The 15,607-nt window shown below is 42.0% G+C and overlaps 1 protein-coding gene across 1 annotated transcript; it reads right to left on the bottom strand.

Moving 5' to 3' along the window:
- Positions 1–446: 446 nt before the first annotated feature.
- Positions 447–1,681, bottom strand: LOC115062099 (trace amine-associated receptor 13c-like). Its single transcript, XM_029530719.1, has 2 exons — positions 1,512–1,681; positions 447–1,266 (listed from the first exon to the last, which is right to left on the bottom strand). Exons 1-2 carry the CDS (start codon positions 1,679–1,681, stop codon positions 447–449), a joined length of 990 nt encoding a protein of 329 aa, XP_029386579.1.
- Positions 1,682–15,607: the final 13,926 nt, after the last annotated feature.

The following is a 15,607-nucleotide window of genomic DNA, read 5'->3' as shown; positions in this document are numbered from 1 at the left end:
GATCTTGCGTTCTTTGAACAAGGAGTGTCACAAAAATAGTAAAAGCAGCAAAGAAAAAGTAGGAAAAAAGTATTCTGTTATTCAGTTAGTATTTGTTATTATAATAGTATAGTAGTTGTTATTAGTATTCCTTCTGTTATCTTCCCTCTCTTGCTCTATTTCATATTAGTGACTTTTTAACCTTGTTTGTTCTTATGTATACAATTGGCATGGTTTCTTTTGTGAAATATTTTGAAAGTCAACGCACTGGCTCAACTATAATCACAAGATCACACATAGCATAAAAAATAAACAAGAATACAACGGTATAGTTGTCTGAAAGCAGCAATTTATACATGCAATTTCTCGATTTGAAGAAACTTGCATTTATTTATTTCCTTTCGCTTGAGCTGTTATGTATAATTTCAGTGGTTAAAGGGCAACATATGAATAATTTCCTCCCTTTTCTATATTAAGCTGGCCTCTCGAGAGCCAGGCTGCAGTATCTGAAGAGTCACAATGTGTTTAATAGCTTTTCTAAACCATGGATAGAAAAAGACATAGATCACAGGGTTTAGGCTGGAGTTGAAATACACCAGCCAAAGCTCAAGGCCTGCAGATGATGCCCCCACCAAGTTGCTCTCAGCTGTAACAGCAAAACAATAATATGGACAGGAACACAGCAGAAACACAGCGACTACAACTCCCAGAGTCCGGGCTGCTTTGATCTCAGATTTCTTAGTTCTTATAGTCTCTGAATGCTGAAGTGTGAAAGCTGTAACATGAGAGCGCATGGCCCGAGCCTGAGACACAGCCACCACAAAAACTCTGAGATACAAGATTATGATGATTAAAATGGGGCCTAAAAAGGTCACAACAAGGTCGACAGCTCCTTCAACATAACTGACACCAACTACACAGTCTCCATAACAGGAGTTATACCTGCCTGGTTGTTTTAAGAAATCCCGAAGTATCCAGCTGCTGTGAACAGCAGAAAATATCCAGCACAAATAAACACAGAGCTGAACTCTCTTTAGGGTAACTCTGGTGGAGTAAACCATGGGCTCACAAATAGCAATGTAGCGATCAACAGATATCAGCACCATGTTTCCTACTGAAACACTGACAACCAGGAAAGCTAAAAAGTAATGCACACCACACACAATGTCTCCCAGGATCACACAGCCTCGGATGTGGAGAAACAGAATTGGCATCTGGAGGAAACCTACGAGGAAGTCTGCAACAGACAGAGAGAGGAGGAGGAGGTTGGTGGTGGTGTGGAGCTGCCTGAAAAGAGACAATATCAATACTGAACACGCTGTTACATAGATGTTGTTGAAGAAATATTATTAATGATGTTATTAAAATCTCTAACAATGCTAAAGGCAGCACAGTATGACAATTTGTTTCCACGCAGGTAACTAGATTTACAGTCACACATACATATACAAAATGTTTTCATTAGTAACCTAGATGAGACATTATGTTGCATAGCTGGAACCATGAAAAAGGCCAAGCAATTTAGTCTCTGCCTGAAGTGGGAGATGGAGATGATGACCAGCAGGTTGAGAACCACAGTGAGCAGAGTGATGATGGACAGCAGACAGTTAATGAGCAGAGCTTCTGAGTGAGAACGTGATGTCCTCCTGCAGGAGGAGTTGAGCTGTGGAAAACAGAATTCATCTTCTTCATGAGCCTCCATGTTCAGAGAGACAAGGGGCTGCTGAGCTCAAATCTCACTGTCACAGTGCATTTATATTGTTCTTTTCCCCCTCCCATATTCTAATTTCAACAATTCAGGAGGCAATCTATCGATCTATTTCTGTCAAGTATGAACTAAGAAGGACAAAATCTGCTGATAGTAAAATGAACATAAATACAGCAGCATTATTCACAACCAGACACCTTTACATTATTATAGATATTTAGGCTGAATCTGAATCACAGATATAATGAACAATTGAGCAACTGAGTGGGAAGGCTGTGGTCTCTTAGTGGTATTTTCTATAATATAATAATATCTTAGTACAGTTTGTCTAATTGTAGATTGGCTGGTCGGTCTTAATTCATGCACAAAAATAACATTCAAAACAAAAAACAAGATTATTGACAGCTAAATGTAAAAGAAATATTATTCACTATTGCCACGAACAGATAACAAAGGTTTGAGTGAAATCATGAAATACACTGGTTTCATACTGTACAACTCTAATTCACAATTGAGTTTTTGCAGGTAGCAGGAATTACTGGATACTCACACAAACATCAAGATACAATTGACCTTTCTGTCTTAAGTCATTCAAATAGTTTAATAGTAGTAATATCACACAGACTACATATGTCTGATCACAAACGAGCAGAACTACTTGGCAGAAAAGTTTACACATACAGTATAGCGATGTAAAGGTAACGATATCTGTTTGTATTTTTACATTGGACTGGTCTAACTGGAGCAAGGCTGCAGTATATGAATCATAACAATATGGTAAATAGACTTTCTGAACCTGATGTAGAAAAACACATAGATTAACAGGTTTAAACAGGAGTTAAAGTGCAACAGCCAAATCTGAAGGGCTACAACTAATCCTCCAGTCGATCCATTCTCACCTGAAGAGGCGAAAATATAACAAGGACTGGAGCGCACAAGAAAGGCAACAACTACAGTAGAGCAATTTCTTATTGTATTCACTGGAAAGTCACAGTCAAAATCAATAATCTCACTAATTCCATCTCAGCCTCCTCCTACATGAACCTGGTCTGACTGGAGCCAGGCTGCAGTATCTGAAGAGTCACTATGTGTCTGATAGCTTTTCTGAACCAGGGGTAGAAAAAAGCATAGATCATCGGGTTCACACAGGAGTTCAGATACAACAGCAAAAGTCCAAAGAGTAAAGTTGACAATGTGTCCAAGTTACTCAAAGTTTCAAAGTTTGAAATATAATACGGAGCAGAACAGAGAAGAAACACAGCGACTACAACTCCCAGAGTCCGGGCTGCTTTCATTTCAGATTTCTTTGGTTTTACAGTCTGTGTTTGCTGATGTGTGACAGCTGTAACATGAGAGCGCATGGCCCGAGCCTGAGACACAGCCACCACAAATACTCTGAGATACAAGATTATGATGATTAAAATGGGGCCCAAAAAGGTCACAGCAAGGTCAACAATACCTTCAGTGTAAGTAGGTAAGCTTACACACTCTCCAGAACAAGAGTTCTCCGTCTCTGGTTGTTTGAAGGAATGTCTCAGTATCCAGCTGCTGTGAACAGCAGAAAATGTCCAGCACAGACAAACACAGAGCTGAACTCTCCTCACAGTAACTCTGGTGGAGTAAAACATGGGCTCACAAATGGCCACGTAGCGATCAATTGATATCAACACCATATTTCCTACTGAAACACTGACAAGGAGGTAACCAAAGAAATTAACCCCAACACACATGACACCACCAATGAACCAGCAACCTGCGTAAATAAGAATCAATCCTGGCAGCTGAAGGAAACCCACAATAAAGTCTGCTGCAGCCAGAGAGAGGAGGAGGAGGTTGGTGGAGGTTTGGAGCTGCCTGGAAAGAGACAGACTGTAGTTAGAAATCTACATGAATGAAGAAAACTGTTACTACATGCATAAATACATGACAGTATCACAGGTTGAAAAACATTTTAAATAACCAGCATCCATTAATCAAAGGCCTACAAAGTAAATCTATATTTCTCCTCTATGATGACTGTCTCAACACTTATTTTAAAATATGGATCTCACTTGAACCTGCAGATGAAAAATCTTTTCATTCCTGACTTCATTCATAAAATACAGAACAATAAACATGTTGAGGGCCAAGCAGAGAAATATTTATCTCTGCCTGAAGTGGGAGATAGAGATGATGACCAGCAGGTTGAGAACCACAGTGAGCAGAGTGATGATGGACAGCACACAGTTAATGATCGTAGTCTCCAAGTGAGAATGTGAAGTACTCCTGCAGGAGGTGTTGAGCTGGGGAGGACAGAGTTCAGCTTCTTCAGGGGCCTCCATGATCACAGAGACAAGGAGCTGCTGAGCTCTGACAGTTTTCAGATTAAAAGTCCCTCCCATATTCAAATGTTGACGTCATACTGTGGCCGTTTCTATGGACCTGTGAACTATGTTAACTATCTACAATGATGATGATCAGCAGGTTGCGAACCACAGTGAGCAGAGTGAACAGATATGACATCAGATGGTCCTTTCAACTTTGCTGCTTGAAAGGGCACTGTGTCACCTGTAGAAAGAAAAATATCAAAGACAAACTACATTAAAACTGCAGAATCGTGTAACCAAATTCAACAGTTCCACTGTCAAACCAATGTGTTTTTGATATGTTTTCAAAATATTTTAAAATATTGCTCTGATCTGATATTACACAAATTTCACAGAGTCAGTCTGGTAATGAAGTAAAAAAGGGGGCGTTTCCACGAAGCACATATCAATGCTTTCTTCAAGTAGGGGGGAGCCAAAAATGATGACGTCCGAAGCCTTGCTGCCCGGCTGTACCACGTGATTGCTTCAGGAAGTGGTTCAGATTTTGCCCCAAGGTTTTACAGCTATATAGACCCCTCAGGCTCCATTCAAAATGTGGGTTTTTGAAGGTGAGTTGCGGTCAGTTGAGAGTTTGGAGAGTCTGGATCGCGCTTATATAGTTTGGAGAGTTTAGGGAGAGAGAGAGATTTAGGAGAGTGAGGAGAATAGGATAGGTGATAGGATGGAGCCAGCGAGGAAGAGGAGGATTTCCCCTGTGTGGGATCTGATGTCTCCTAACAAGGTAAGCTAAATCTATCATTATTACAGACGCATTAGGTTTGCTTATCAGGAACTATTTTTCACGGTTTATCTTATTCAAAGGTGAGGTGTTTATTGTGTTCCAAGGAGTTGGGGTACAATAACAACACCTCATCCATGCTAAGGCATTACCGTGCCTTGCATGAGAATAAGGAGGAAACTACAGCTTCATCTAGCCAAGGTAAGTCATAACATTATCACAGTTTTTCCATGTTTACTTTTGTTTATTGTGCAAATAAAGACAAGGAACACTGTATTTATTCTCTTTTAACCAGCCACCAGAAAACAGGAGCTGGATGAGGCCCTTGTCTCCATGATAGTGACGGACACACAGCCCTTCAGTATTGTGGAAGATGTTGGATTCAGGGCATTTGTGTCCAAATTGGATCCTAGGCATGTTATCCTTACAAGGCAGGTATGTATGGGTGCATGCATGAAACAAATGAGTACTTAACTGTATGTTTCACAATTCAAACTAATCACACATTATATATTTTTTCCTTTAGGCCCCGAAGGCCATGATGGAGGCCAAGTACGAGTCAGCAAAGGAGAAGGCTAAGGCTAACGTTGAAAAGGTGGCTGCTGTCAGCCTTACCTCTGACATGTGGACATCCATCAACATGGATGCCTACCTGGCTGTAACATAACATTTTGTGGGTGAGAAAACCAGGCTCAGCTCAGTGCTGTTGGGAGTGCAGGTATTCCCCCAATCACACACTGCTGAAAATTATAGCTCGAATGAAAGCCTCTCAGACGGAGGAATGGGGAATCACTAATAAGGTGACATGTACGGTCACTGATGGTGCTCCCATATTTGCACCATATTTGCATTGCACGCACACTAAATCTGATAGTGAAGAAGGCACATGAGCAGAACCCCGTGCTCTCTGGCATCCAGGCCAAAGCAAGGAAGCTGGTTGGCTTCTTTAGAAGCAGCACCACTGCTAAGTTATGGTCATTCCCTTCATTACAATTTCTAATAACAATAACAGTTTGTCTGTGTTCCTGCTGCAGTGATTTAATGGCCTACTCATCTGTATCTTTAAAGGAGAAGCTTACACAACTGCAGCTTCATCTGGGGATGGCAAAAATGAACCTAATGCAAGAAGTGGAGACCAGATGGAACAGCACATTTTTGATGCTACAACATTTGGTGGAGCTAAGGGAGCCAGTCGGAGCAGAGTTGGCTGGGCTACAACAAGACATGCTCACGATCACTTCAGATGAGTTCAACGTTGTTGGAGGGTGCCTTTCTTTGCTGTCTCCCTTTTATGATGCCACTGTAGAGCTGTCGACTGAGGAAAATGTGTCTGCCTCCAAAGTTGTCCCTCTAATGAAAATGCTGAAACAAAACCTTCAGGAGGAAATAGCAAAGCCGGCACCTGCAGTGACATTGGAAATGTGAGACCAGGTCATCAGGCAACTACAGGAGAAGCTTTACACTTTGCAGTCAATGGGCATCATGTCCCTTGCTACACTCCAGGACCCCCGATTTAAAGTTATTGGATTTTTCAGTCAAACTAAAGCCACTGAAGCAATAAAGTGACTGACCTCAGAGTGTGCTACCATTATAAGGGCACAACAAAGCAGAGAGGAAATCCCCCAGGCTTCTACCTCTCATGATGTCACTGGAGGTAATCTATTACTTTACATTTTGACATCAGTTATTTCTATGAGATCACTTACTAACATGGTCTGTGGTTTCCTCTTAGATAGCAAACTGTGGCATCGTTTGGACACCAGCGTCATGGCAAGGAGGTCTCAAAATGTCACTGCAGATGCCACCGTGGAGGTCCGGCGCTACCTTTCAGATCCAAATATAGGAAGACTGGAAAACCCTCTGGAGTACTGGCAGAGGCAAAAACTACTCTACCCACATTTATACGAACTTGCACTTGCCTTTTTGTGCACGCAGGCATCTTCTGTGCCTTGTGAAAGGGTCTTCTCCAAGGCCGGAGAGGTTGTGTCAAAACAAAAGAAATCATTTAAAAGCAAAAACTGTTGAGAAACTCTTGTTTCTGAATAAAAATGAATGAAATTTCCCCTGTCCTGTACATCCAAGTTACACAAGCATAATCTGTGCCCTTTTCCTAGTTCCACAAGCACTTTCACTGTCTTCTGCCTGATGAAGCCCATGCCATTTTCAAAAAAACATTGCACAACCTGCCATATTATGATATTACCATTTTGGGAAAATATACACACAGAATGAATAAAAAAAAAAGATTCCTACACGCGTGATAATTTGTGTACAGAAATTATTTGGATCATACATTTTTTTGCAATCCATAGTCATTCCCAACAGACACAAAAATTGAACGCATCAGATACAGCTGTGATTACACACCTGGCCAGTAGGTGGTTTGTGTGCATGAAGCGTCCAGAAATGAACCAATTGGCTCAAATGGTTCATTGCCTCTAGCATAACGTTAGCGCTCTGGTTTACAGCTTAACCAGCCGCAGCATGATGAAGTGAAAGAAGCGGACTCCCTTCTCCGCTTCTATGGCGGAACAACGCTGACTGACTCACCTTCAGGATGAGTCTTCCTCTCCCGCCTCCATCACACCTGACCGCCGTCTTCATCTTCTCCACTTTGGCGGACAACGAAGCGCATGCGTCCTGTATGCACGTCACAAGGCGCATGCGCGAATTCAAAACACGGAACTACTCAAACTTGCTTGGTATTTCTACATACTTGTGCAATTACAATGAAAGTTTTGATTATTATGTGAAAGTACACTGTAAAACTTACTCTTCCCACACAGTTCATTTATTACACGAATAACATATATAGTTTTACTTGAATCATTCCAGTTCTCACTAATACTTACAAAGTAAATATTGTTACAGTTAATCTAAATATTACTACACCACAAAATCATTATTTTTTTTATTACAGTCTCTTTCTACATGAACCTGGTCTGACTGGAGCCAGGCTGCAGTATCTGAAGAGTCACTATGTGTCTGATAGCTTTTCTGAACCAGGGGTAGAAAAACACATAGATCACAGGGTTCACACAGGAGTTGAAATACAACAGCAAAAATCCAATGAGTGAAGATGGTATTCTGTCCAAGTTGCTCAAAGTTTCAAAGTTTGAAATATAATACGGAGCAGAACAGAGAAGAAACACAGCGACTACAACTCCCAGAGTCCGGGCTGCTTTCATTTCAGATTTCTTTGGTTTTACAGTCTGTGTTTGCTGATGTGTGACAGCTGTAACATGAGAGCGCATGGCCCGAGCCTGAGACACAGCCACCACAAATACTCTGAGATACAAGATTATGATGATTAAAATGGGGCCCAAAAAGGTCACAGCAAGGTCAACAATATCTTCAGTGTAAGTAGTTATGATTACACACTCTCCAGAACAGGAGTTCTCCGTCTCTGGTTGTTTGAAGGAATGTCTCAGTATCCAGCTGCTGTGAACAGCAGAAAATGTCCAGCACAGACAAACACAGAGCTGAACTCTCCTCACAGTAACTCTGGTGGAGTAAAACATGGGCTCACAAATTGCCACGTAGCGATCAATTGATATCAACACCATATTTCCTACTGAAACACTGACAAGGAGGTAACCTAAAAAATTAACCCCAACACACACAAGTTCATCAATTAACCAGCATTCTGTGTAAAGAAGAATCATTGCTGGCATCTGAAGGAAACCCACAATAAAGTCTGCTGCAGCCAGAGAGAGGAGGAGGAGGTTGGTGGAGGTTTGGAGCTGCCTGGAAAGAGACAGACTGTAGTTAGAAATCTACATGAATGAAGAAAACTGTTACTACATGCATAAATACATGACAGTATCACAGGTTTAAAAACATTTTAAATAACCAGCATCCATTAATCAAAGGCCTACAAAGTAAATCTATATTTCTCCTCTATGATGACTGTCTCAACACTTATTTTAAAATATGGATCTCACTTGAACCTGCAGATGAAAAATCTTTTCATTCCTGACTTCATTCATAAAATACAGAACAATAAACATGTTGAGGGCCAAGCAGAGAAATATTTATCTCTGCCTGAAGTGGGAGATAGAGATGATGACCAGCAGGTTGAGAACCACAGTGAGCAGAGTGATGATGGACAGCACACAGTTAATGATCGTAGTCTCCAAGTGAGAATGTGAAGTACTCCTGCAGGAGGTGTTGAGCTGGGGAGGACAGAGTTCAGCTTCTTCAGGGGCCTCCATGATCACAGAGACAAGGAGCTGCTGAGCTCTGACAGTTTTCAGATTAAAAGTCCCTCCCATATTCAAATGTTGACGTCATACTGTGGCTGTTTCTATGGACCTGTGAACTATGTTAACTATCTACAAGGGATGAGGGAGTTCACCACTATCTGTATCTGTTCAACAATCTATATCAGCGGTCCCAAACCTTTTTTTGGTTAATGTCAACCTCAGTTTCAGACAATATTTCCACGGATCGGCCTTTAAGGTGTGGCAGATAAATACAACAAAATAAAATAATATACTGGCATAAAAACTGTGCTATTTTCTAAATATAGCAATAAACGTGAATCCACTTTGTGCTTGTATGAAACTTTATTTGCAGCGTCCTTGTAACATTGTGCCAACAACACGTCCCAGACAGGGACAGAGGCAACAAAAGGTAGAATCTCTGCACTAACCTGTGAGACAATTGGAAATAAATGAAGAGCACACACAAAGATGTTTTAGTGTCTTGTCCCAAAGTTGCTTCTGACGTGAGCGTGAAGGTCCACTAACCTTAAACAAGCCCAGGAGGAACATCTGTATGTGTCACTCATTAAAAGGTCGACTAAGCATTTGCCTTTGGCCGTCAGGAGCACTGATCAGGAGCCCTCATGGCGACTGACAGCCTCTCCAAGCTGTCCAGGAAGCACGGCGTCATTGATCCAGGTGTTGTACGAAGGCATTGAGTCTATACTGAAGTTGAACGGCAGTCTGTGTGCTCCCTTCAGGGTGTGTAGAGGTGTCGGGGATGCTCTATGGACTCTCCCTCGAACCTCTCCTCTGCAAGCTACGCTCAAGCATTGCAGGTTTGGTTTTACCTGCTTCTAATAAGAACATTGTTTTATCCGCCTATGCTGATGACATTATTGTAATGATAAAAAATTAAAAAGACAGTGACATTTCATCTAATTTGACTGACTCTTGTAATGTTCTGCCTGCCGTGAAGGTAAACTGGGAAAAAAAAGTGAAGCCCTCGCTGTTGGTCAGTGGTGTGGCGGTCTTCCAGTCCTACCCCAGAACCTGTGCTGGGAAAAGGGGGGAATTGAATATCTAGGAGTCTTCCTGGGAGAAGAAAACAAAGTTTAAAAAAAAAAAACAAAAAAAACAAACTGGGAGGACATCCCAGCTTAAATAGAGGGTAAGCTAAAAAAATGGAGCTGGCTCCGCCCCCAAATGTCCTACAGAGGTCGTGTCCTGGTGGTCAACAATCTTGCAGCCTCCATGCTGCGGCACCGACTAGCCTGCCTGGAGCCGCCACCCGGACTGCTAGACCAAATTCAGGCAACATTAGATTTTTTTTTTTTTTCGGGGGGACAACAAACACTGGATTTCAAAGGGGGTTTTATCGTTGCCAAGAGAGGAGGGGGGAAAGGGCCTCATCCAATTGGCCAGCAGAACTGCCACCTTTTAGAATACAGTTTGTACAAATGTTTTTAACAGGTCCGGCAGATCTGATGTGGCGACAACCGGCCAGCTGCATGTTCAGACGTGTGAGTAACCTGGGACTGGATGCTGCTCTGTTCTGAATTGATTCTAAATTTTTAAATTTTAATGGGGTACCTCCTTTTTATCAAAGTGTTTTTAAGTCATGGGCCCTTTTTAAAAGCAGTTCAGAAAAAAGCCCTAACTCTCTGTGTTGGCTTTTAAATCAACCCGTCATACACGGTGCCAGACTAGACATCTCCGGTGAGGCCACGCCAGGATTGACGACGGCACTGCTCCGCTCCAGGACCTTCCAATTGATGCGGCTGGACCGGCACTGATGGATGCCGGGGCGTTGGGGTTGCTGTTGGGGGTCCGATCCACCAGAACAGTACATGAAGTCCTCGAGCAGTGGAAGAGGAGGCTCAAGCCAGCTGTATTCTCCTTCACTCTAAAGGCATTTCTCCCATTTCCACTAGTAATGCTGAAGTTGGAGTTGTTCTAACTGCAGCTGTACACAATCTTAATGCCTGATATTTAAAGATTAAAGTTGTATGTGCTGCAGATCCATATGTGATGCTCCCATAATGTAATATAGGTCTTATAATTCTGTGTAAATGGTCTTTAATGCTGTTCTGTCCGACCCCTGTGCGCTTCCAACGAGACAGCTCATAACATTTCAAACTTTCTTACACATGTCAACTATTTTCTGAATATGCACCGGCCATGTTATTTTCTCATCTAGCCACAATCCTAGAAATTTAAAGTTTCACTCTTTCAGCTTGTGGGTTGACGTTTAGCGTTAACTTGACACGTGACTGAGACAAGGGTCTTGACATGCGTCAGTGAGTCATAGGCGGATGTAACGGAGAGAATCTGGTCATTTTTCAACATAAAACATCGTTCAGATTCAGATAATAAATGAAACTGAGATAATGTAAGTTGTTAATTCATTAGGTGCGGACTGCTGATCTACAGGATCTGTATCCGTATTCTGCAAGCAGCCAAACTCAAACCGGAAGTAGGCATGGTTTAGACGGGAGTTGTATTTTTTAGCCTGAATTGATATGGGATGATCAGTCACATGTTCCTGCAGCTGTGACGTCAGCATTCACCTGAAGGAACGAAGGACAACAGAGCAGTCAGCGCTGGACTGTTAGGAAGCCGGTCTTTAATGCTGTTTTGTGACTCGGGCTCCCTCTTTGCTTCAATGTCAAAAGTCTAAAGGAGTCTTAAGATAGATTTCTTATTGTATTCATTGGAAGATCAAAATCAATCACATCTGGGTGCAGCTGGTCTAACTAATAAAAATGTTTTTACAGCCATCTTCGAGAAAATGATACTTGACATTATTCACACATTCATTTTGCCCAAAATTTATTTCTTTCAACAATGGAGGTTTTATTTAATTTTTCAATTTCTCAGAGAAACTGCTTTCAGTAAATCCATCTCAGTCTCTTCCTACTTGAACCTGCTCTGACTGGAGCCAGGCTGCAGTATCTGAAGAGTCACTATGTGTCTGATAGCTTTTCTGAACCAGGGGTAGAAAAAAGCATAGATCATCGGGTTCACACAGGAGTTCAGATATAACAGTAAAAGCTCAAAGAGTAAAGTTGATGTTCTGTCCAAGTTGCTCAAAGTTTCAAAGTTTGAAATATAATACGGAGCAGAACAGAGAAGAAACACAGCGACTACAACTCCCAGAGTCCGGGCTGCTTTCATTTCAGATTTCTTTGGTTTTACAGTCTGTGTTTGCTGATGTGTGACAGCTGTAACATGAGAGCGCATGGCCCGAGCCTGAGACACAGCCACCACAAATACTCTGAGATACAAGATTATGATGATTAAAATGGGGCCCAAAAAGGTCACAGCAAGGTCAACAGCTCCTTCAGTGTAAGTAGGTAAGCTTACACACTGTCCATAACAGGAGTTCTCCGTCTCTGGTTGTTTTAGGAAATGTCTCAGTATCCAGCTGCTGTGAACAGCAGAAAATGTCCAGCACAGACAAACACAGAGCTGAACTCTCCTCACAGTAACTCTGGTGGAGTAAAACATGGGCTCACAAATTGCCACGTAGCGATCAATTGATATCAACACCATATTTCCTACTGAAACACTGACAAGGAGGTAACCTAAAAAATTAACCCCAACACACACAAGGTCATCAATTAACCAGCAACCTGTGTAAAGAAGAATCATTGCTGGCATCTGAAGGAAACCCACAATAAAGTCTGCTGCAGCCAGAGAGAGGAGGAGGAGGTTGGTGGAGGTTTGGAGCTGCCTGGAAAGAGACAGACTGTAGTTAGAAATCTACATGAATGAAGAAAACTGTTACTACATGCATAAATACATGACAGTATCACAGGTTTTAAAACATTTTAAATAACCAGCATCCATTAATCAAAGGCCTACAAAGTAAATCTATATTTCTCCTCTATGATGACTGTCTCAACACTTATTTTAAAATATGGATCTCACTTGAACCTGCAGATGAAAAATCTTTTCATTCCTGACTTCATTCATAAAATACAGAACAATAAACATGTTGAGGGCCAAGCAGAGAAATATTTATCTCTGCCTGAAGTGGGAGATAGAGATGATGACCAGCAGGTTGAGAACCACAGTGAGCAGAGTGATGATGGACAGCACACAGTTAATGATCGTAGTCTCCAAGTGAGAATGTGAAGTACTCCTGCAGGAGGTGTTGAGCTGGGGAGGACAGAGTTCAGCTTCTTCAGGGGCCTCCATGATCACAGAGACAAGGAGCTGCTGAGCTCTGACAGTTTTCAGATTAAAAGTCCCTCCCATATTCAAATGTTGACGTCATACTGTGGCCGTTTCTATGGACCTGTGAACTATGTTAACTACACAATCAGAATAAAGCGTTGCCTGCCTGACTGCCCCACCAAACACGATGGCATGAAAACAAAAATCTAATATTTTAAAAGTATTGAAATGTTACGCTACAACAGTCGCACCACAAACCAACACCACCTCATCATCCAGAATAAAGAAATAAATGAATCGCTCTCCCTCTCTTCACCACAGAGACCACACTCCTGTCACATTTAAAATTTAATGCAGTCCGTCTCTCTCAGACACACCGCTGCTGGATGTCTTTATTTCTTTAGCGAGTTTATTTCGAATGAAAATGTTATTCAGACAACAGAGGGAAGGAACATTTTGTTTTTAGTGGGTCACTTTCCGGTTTGAGGGTAGAGGTCAGACCAAAGGCAACAGATAAGCCAAGTGTGATGCAGCAGCTTGATGCTGGTGTAAGACCTGTCGTTTGTATTGTGTTACAGTGATAGCTGTGCCAAAGTGCTTAGTTTTCTATGCATTTTCATTCACTGGAAGCTGCCCCTTGTTATTTTCTCCTGCCCCACCTGGTAGTAAAGGCTAAATCTGGAGCAGCATTCAGATAAATGTAAATTATACAACATTGCAAGGCGTTAAACTCCAAACTTGTTGCATAAGTTAGGATACATCCACACTACTGCATCATTTTGAAATAACCTTTTACAACCCCAACGTTTCAAAACTGACCCACTTTGTGGGGTTAAAATGTAGTTGGTGGATGTACGTTAGCATAGGTAAACTTTTGCTCCTGTAGTTAGCTTTAGCTCCTGCGGTTAGCCTTGGCTAGCTTAAACTCCTGCAGTTAGCCTTAGTTAGTTTCACCTCATATAGTTAGCCTTGGTTAGCTTCACTTCCTATAGTTAGCCTTAGTGAGCTTCAGCTCCTGCAGTTAGCCTTAGTTAGCCTTGGTTAGCTTCAGCTCCTGCAGTTAGCCTTGGTTAGCTTCACCTCCTATAGTTAGCCTTAGTGAGCTTCAGATCCTGCAGTTAGCCTTAGTTAGCCTTGGTTAGCTTCACCTCCTGCAGTTAGCCTTGGTTAGCTTTAGCTCCTGCAGTTAGCCTTGGTTAGCTTTAGCTCCTGCAGTTAGCCTTGGTTAGCTTCACCTCCTATAGTTAGCCTTAGTTAGCTTCAGCTCCTGCAGTTAGCCTTGGTTAGCTTCAGCTCCTACAGTTAGCCTTGGTTAGCTTCACCTCCTATAGTTAGCCTTAGTTAGCTTCAGCTCCTGCAGTTAGCCTTGGTTAGCTTCAGCTCCTACAGTTAGCCTTGGTTAGCTTCAGCTCCTACAGTTAGCTTTGCATATTCAGCAACGTGGAGAGTTAAAAATAATAAATACGGATAGCTTTATTATCTTTAAAAAATGTCACATTACACTCATTTTACAAAATATTGTGATAAAAGCTAGGCACAATAGTGTCTAGTGAGGGCTAATTGAACAATTGCTTTGTTCACAATATACACTCACACAACAAACAGTAATTACAAATCTTTGGATGCCGATAGCTCTTTTTGTAAGTGAATGGATCCAAGTGGTGTTCCACCACAGACCAGCCTGCTGCCTTCATCCACTCCTCTGGTCTTACAGGCTCATTTTTCCTGTTGGGCAGCTCAGATCGGGGTTCTTTACCCTGTTAGTAGTTCACCCTGACACACAGCAGCTTTGGGGCATTTGTTAGTTGGCTTGTTCACACAGAGTGACCAGAGAAGATAACACAATACAAAGTCAATGGAGAGCTCGATTGTTTTTCCCTTCCGGTGTGGGCGGGGCTGAAATGCGCTCCGTCTCACAGCCGACACTGAGTATCAAGGTTGCGTGTGGTAAATATTTGTGTGCTGCCTGACAACAGCCGTGTGTTCAACAGTCCCTGTCGTTGCCCTGCAGGTGGTCAATCATCACTACCCCATGTTCCTGCAACACCTGCTGCTCCCACGTCTCCATCAACTTCACACAGCATCATTCTCGCTCTCAACCCAACCGATCGAGGCAGATGGCCGCCCCCTCCAGCCCAGTTCTGCCCGAGGTTTCTGCCTCTGAAAGGTTTTTCTTTGTCACTGTCACCAATTGTTTGCTCATCGGTGGATCTGTTGGGTCTCTTTCAACGATTTTAAAAAGAGTCTGGTATAGAACTGCTCTCCATGTAAAGAGTCTTAATGTAACTTTATGATTTGGCGCTACACAAATAAATCTGATTTGATTTGTTGGCAGAGATGAATGAATTATTAAATAAACAAATCATAATCTCTTGTCACTTTTTACTGTTAAATAAAATGGACTTTTCTATTAAAATATCACACGAGGTTGTGCTGTTGTGCTAAATCT

The sequence above is a fragment of the Echeneis naucrates genome, chromosome 21, assembly GCF_900963305.1.
Source record: "Echeneis naucrates chromosome 21, fEcheNa1.1, whole genome shotgun sequence".
NCBI classification, from domain to species: Eukaryota; Metazoa; Chordata; class Actinopteri; order Carangiformes; family Echeneidae; genus Echeneis; species Echeneis naucrates.
This window is presented reverse-complemented; position numbering and strand designations above follow the sequence as displayed.

What these genes read in the sequence shown, in the direction of transcription:
- LOC115062099 (XM_029530719.1), bottom strand. Translation starts at nt 1,681, where the DNA reads ATGGAGGCTCATGAAGAAGATGAATTCTGTTTTCCACAGCTCAACTCC. An exon ending in ATCTCCATCTCCCACTTCAG is followed by an intron (nt 1,267 to 1,511) that starts GCAGAGACTAAA and finishes GTCTCTTTTCAG; the next exon opens with GCAGCTCCACACCACCACCA.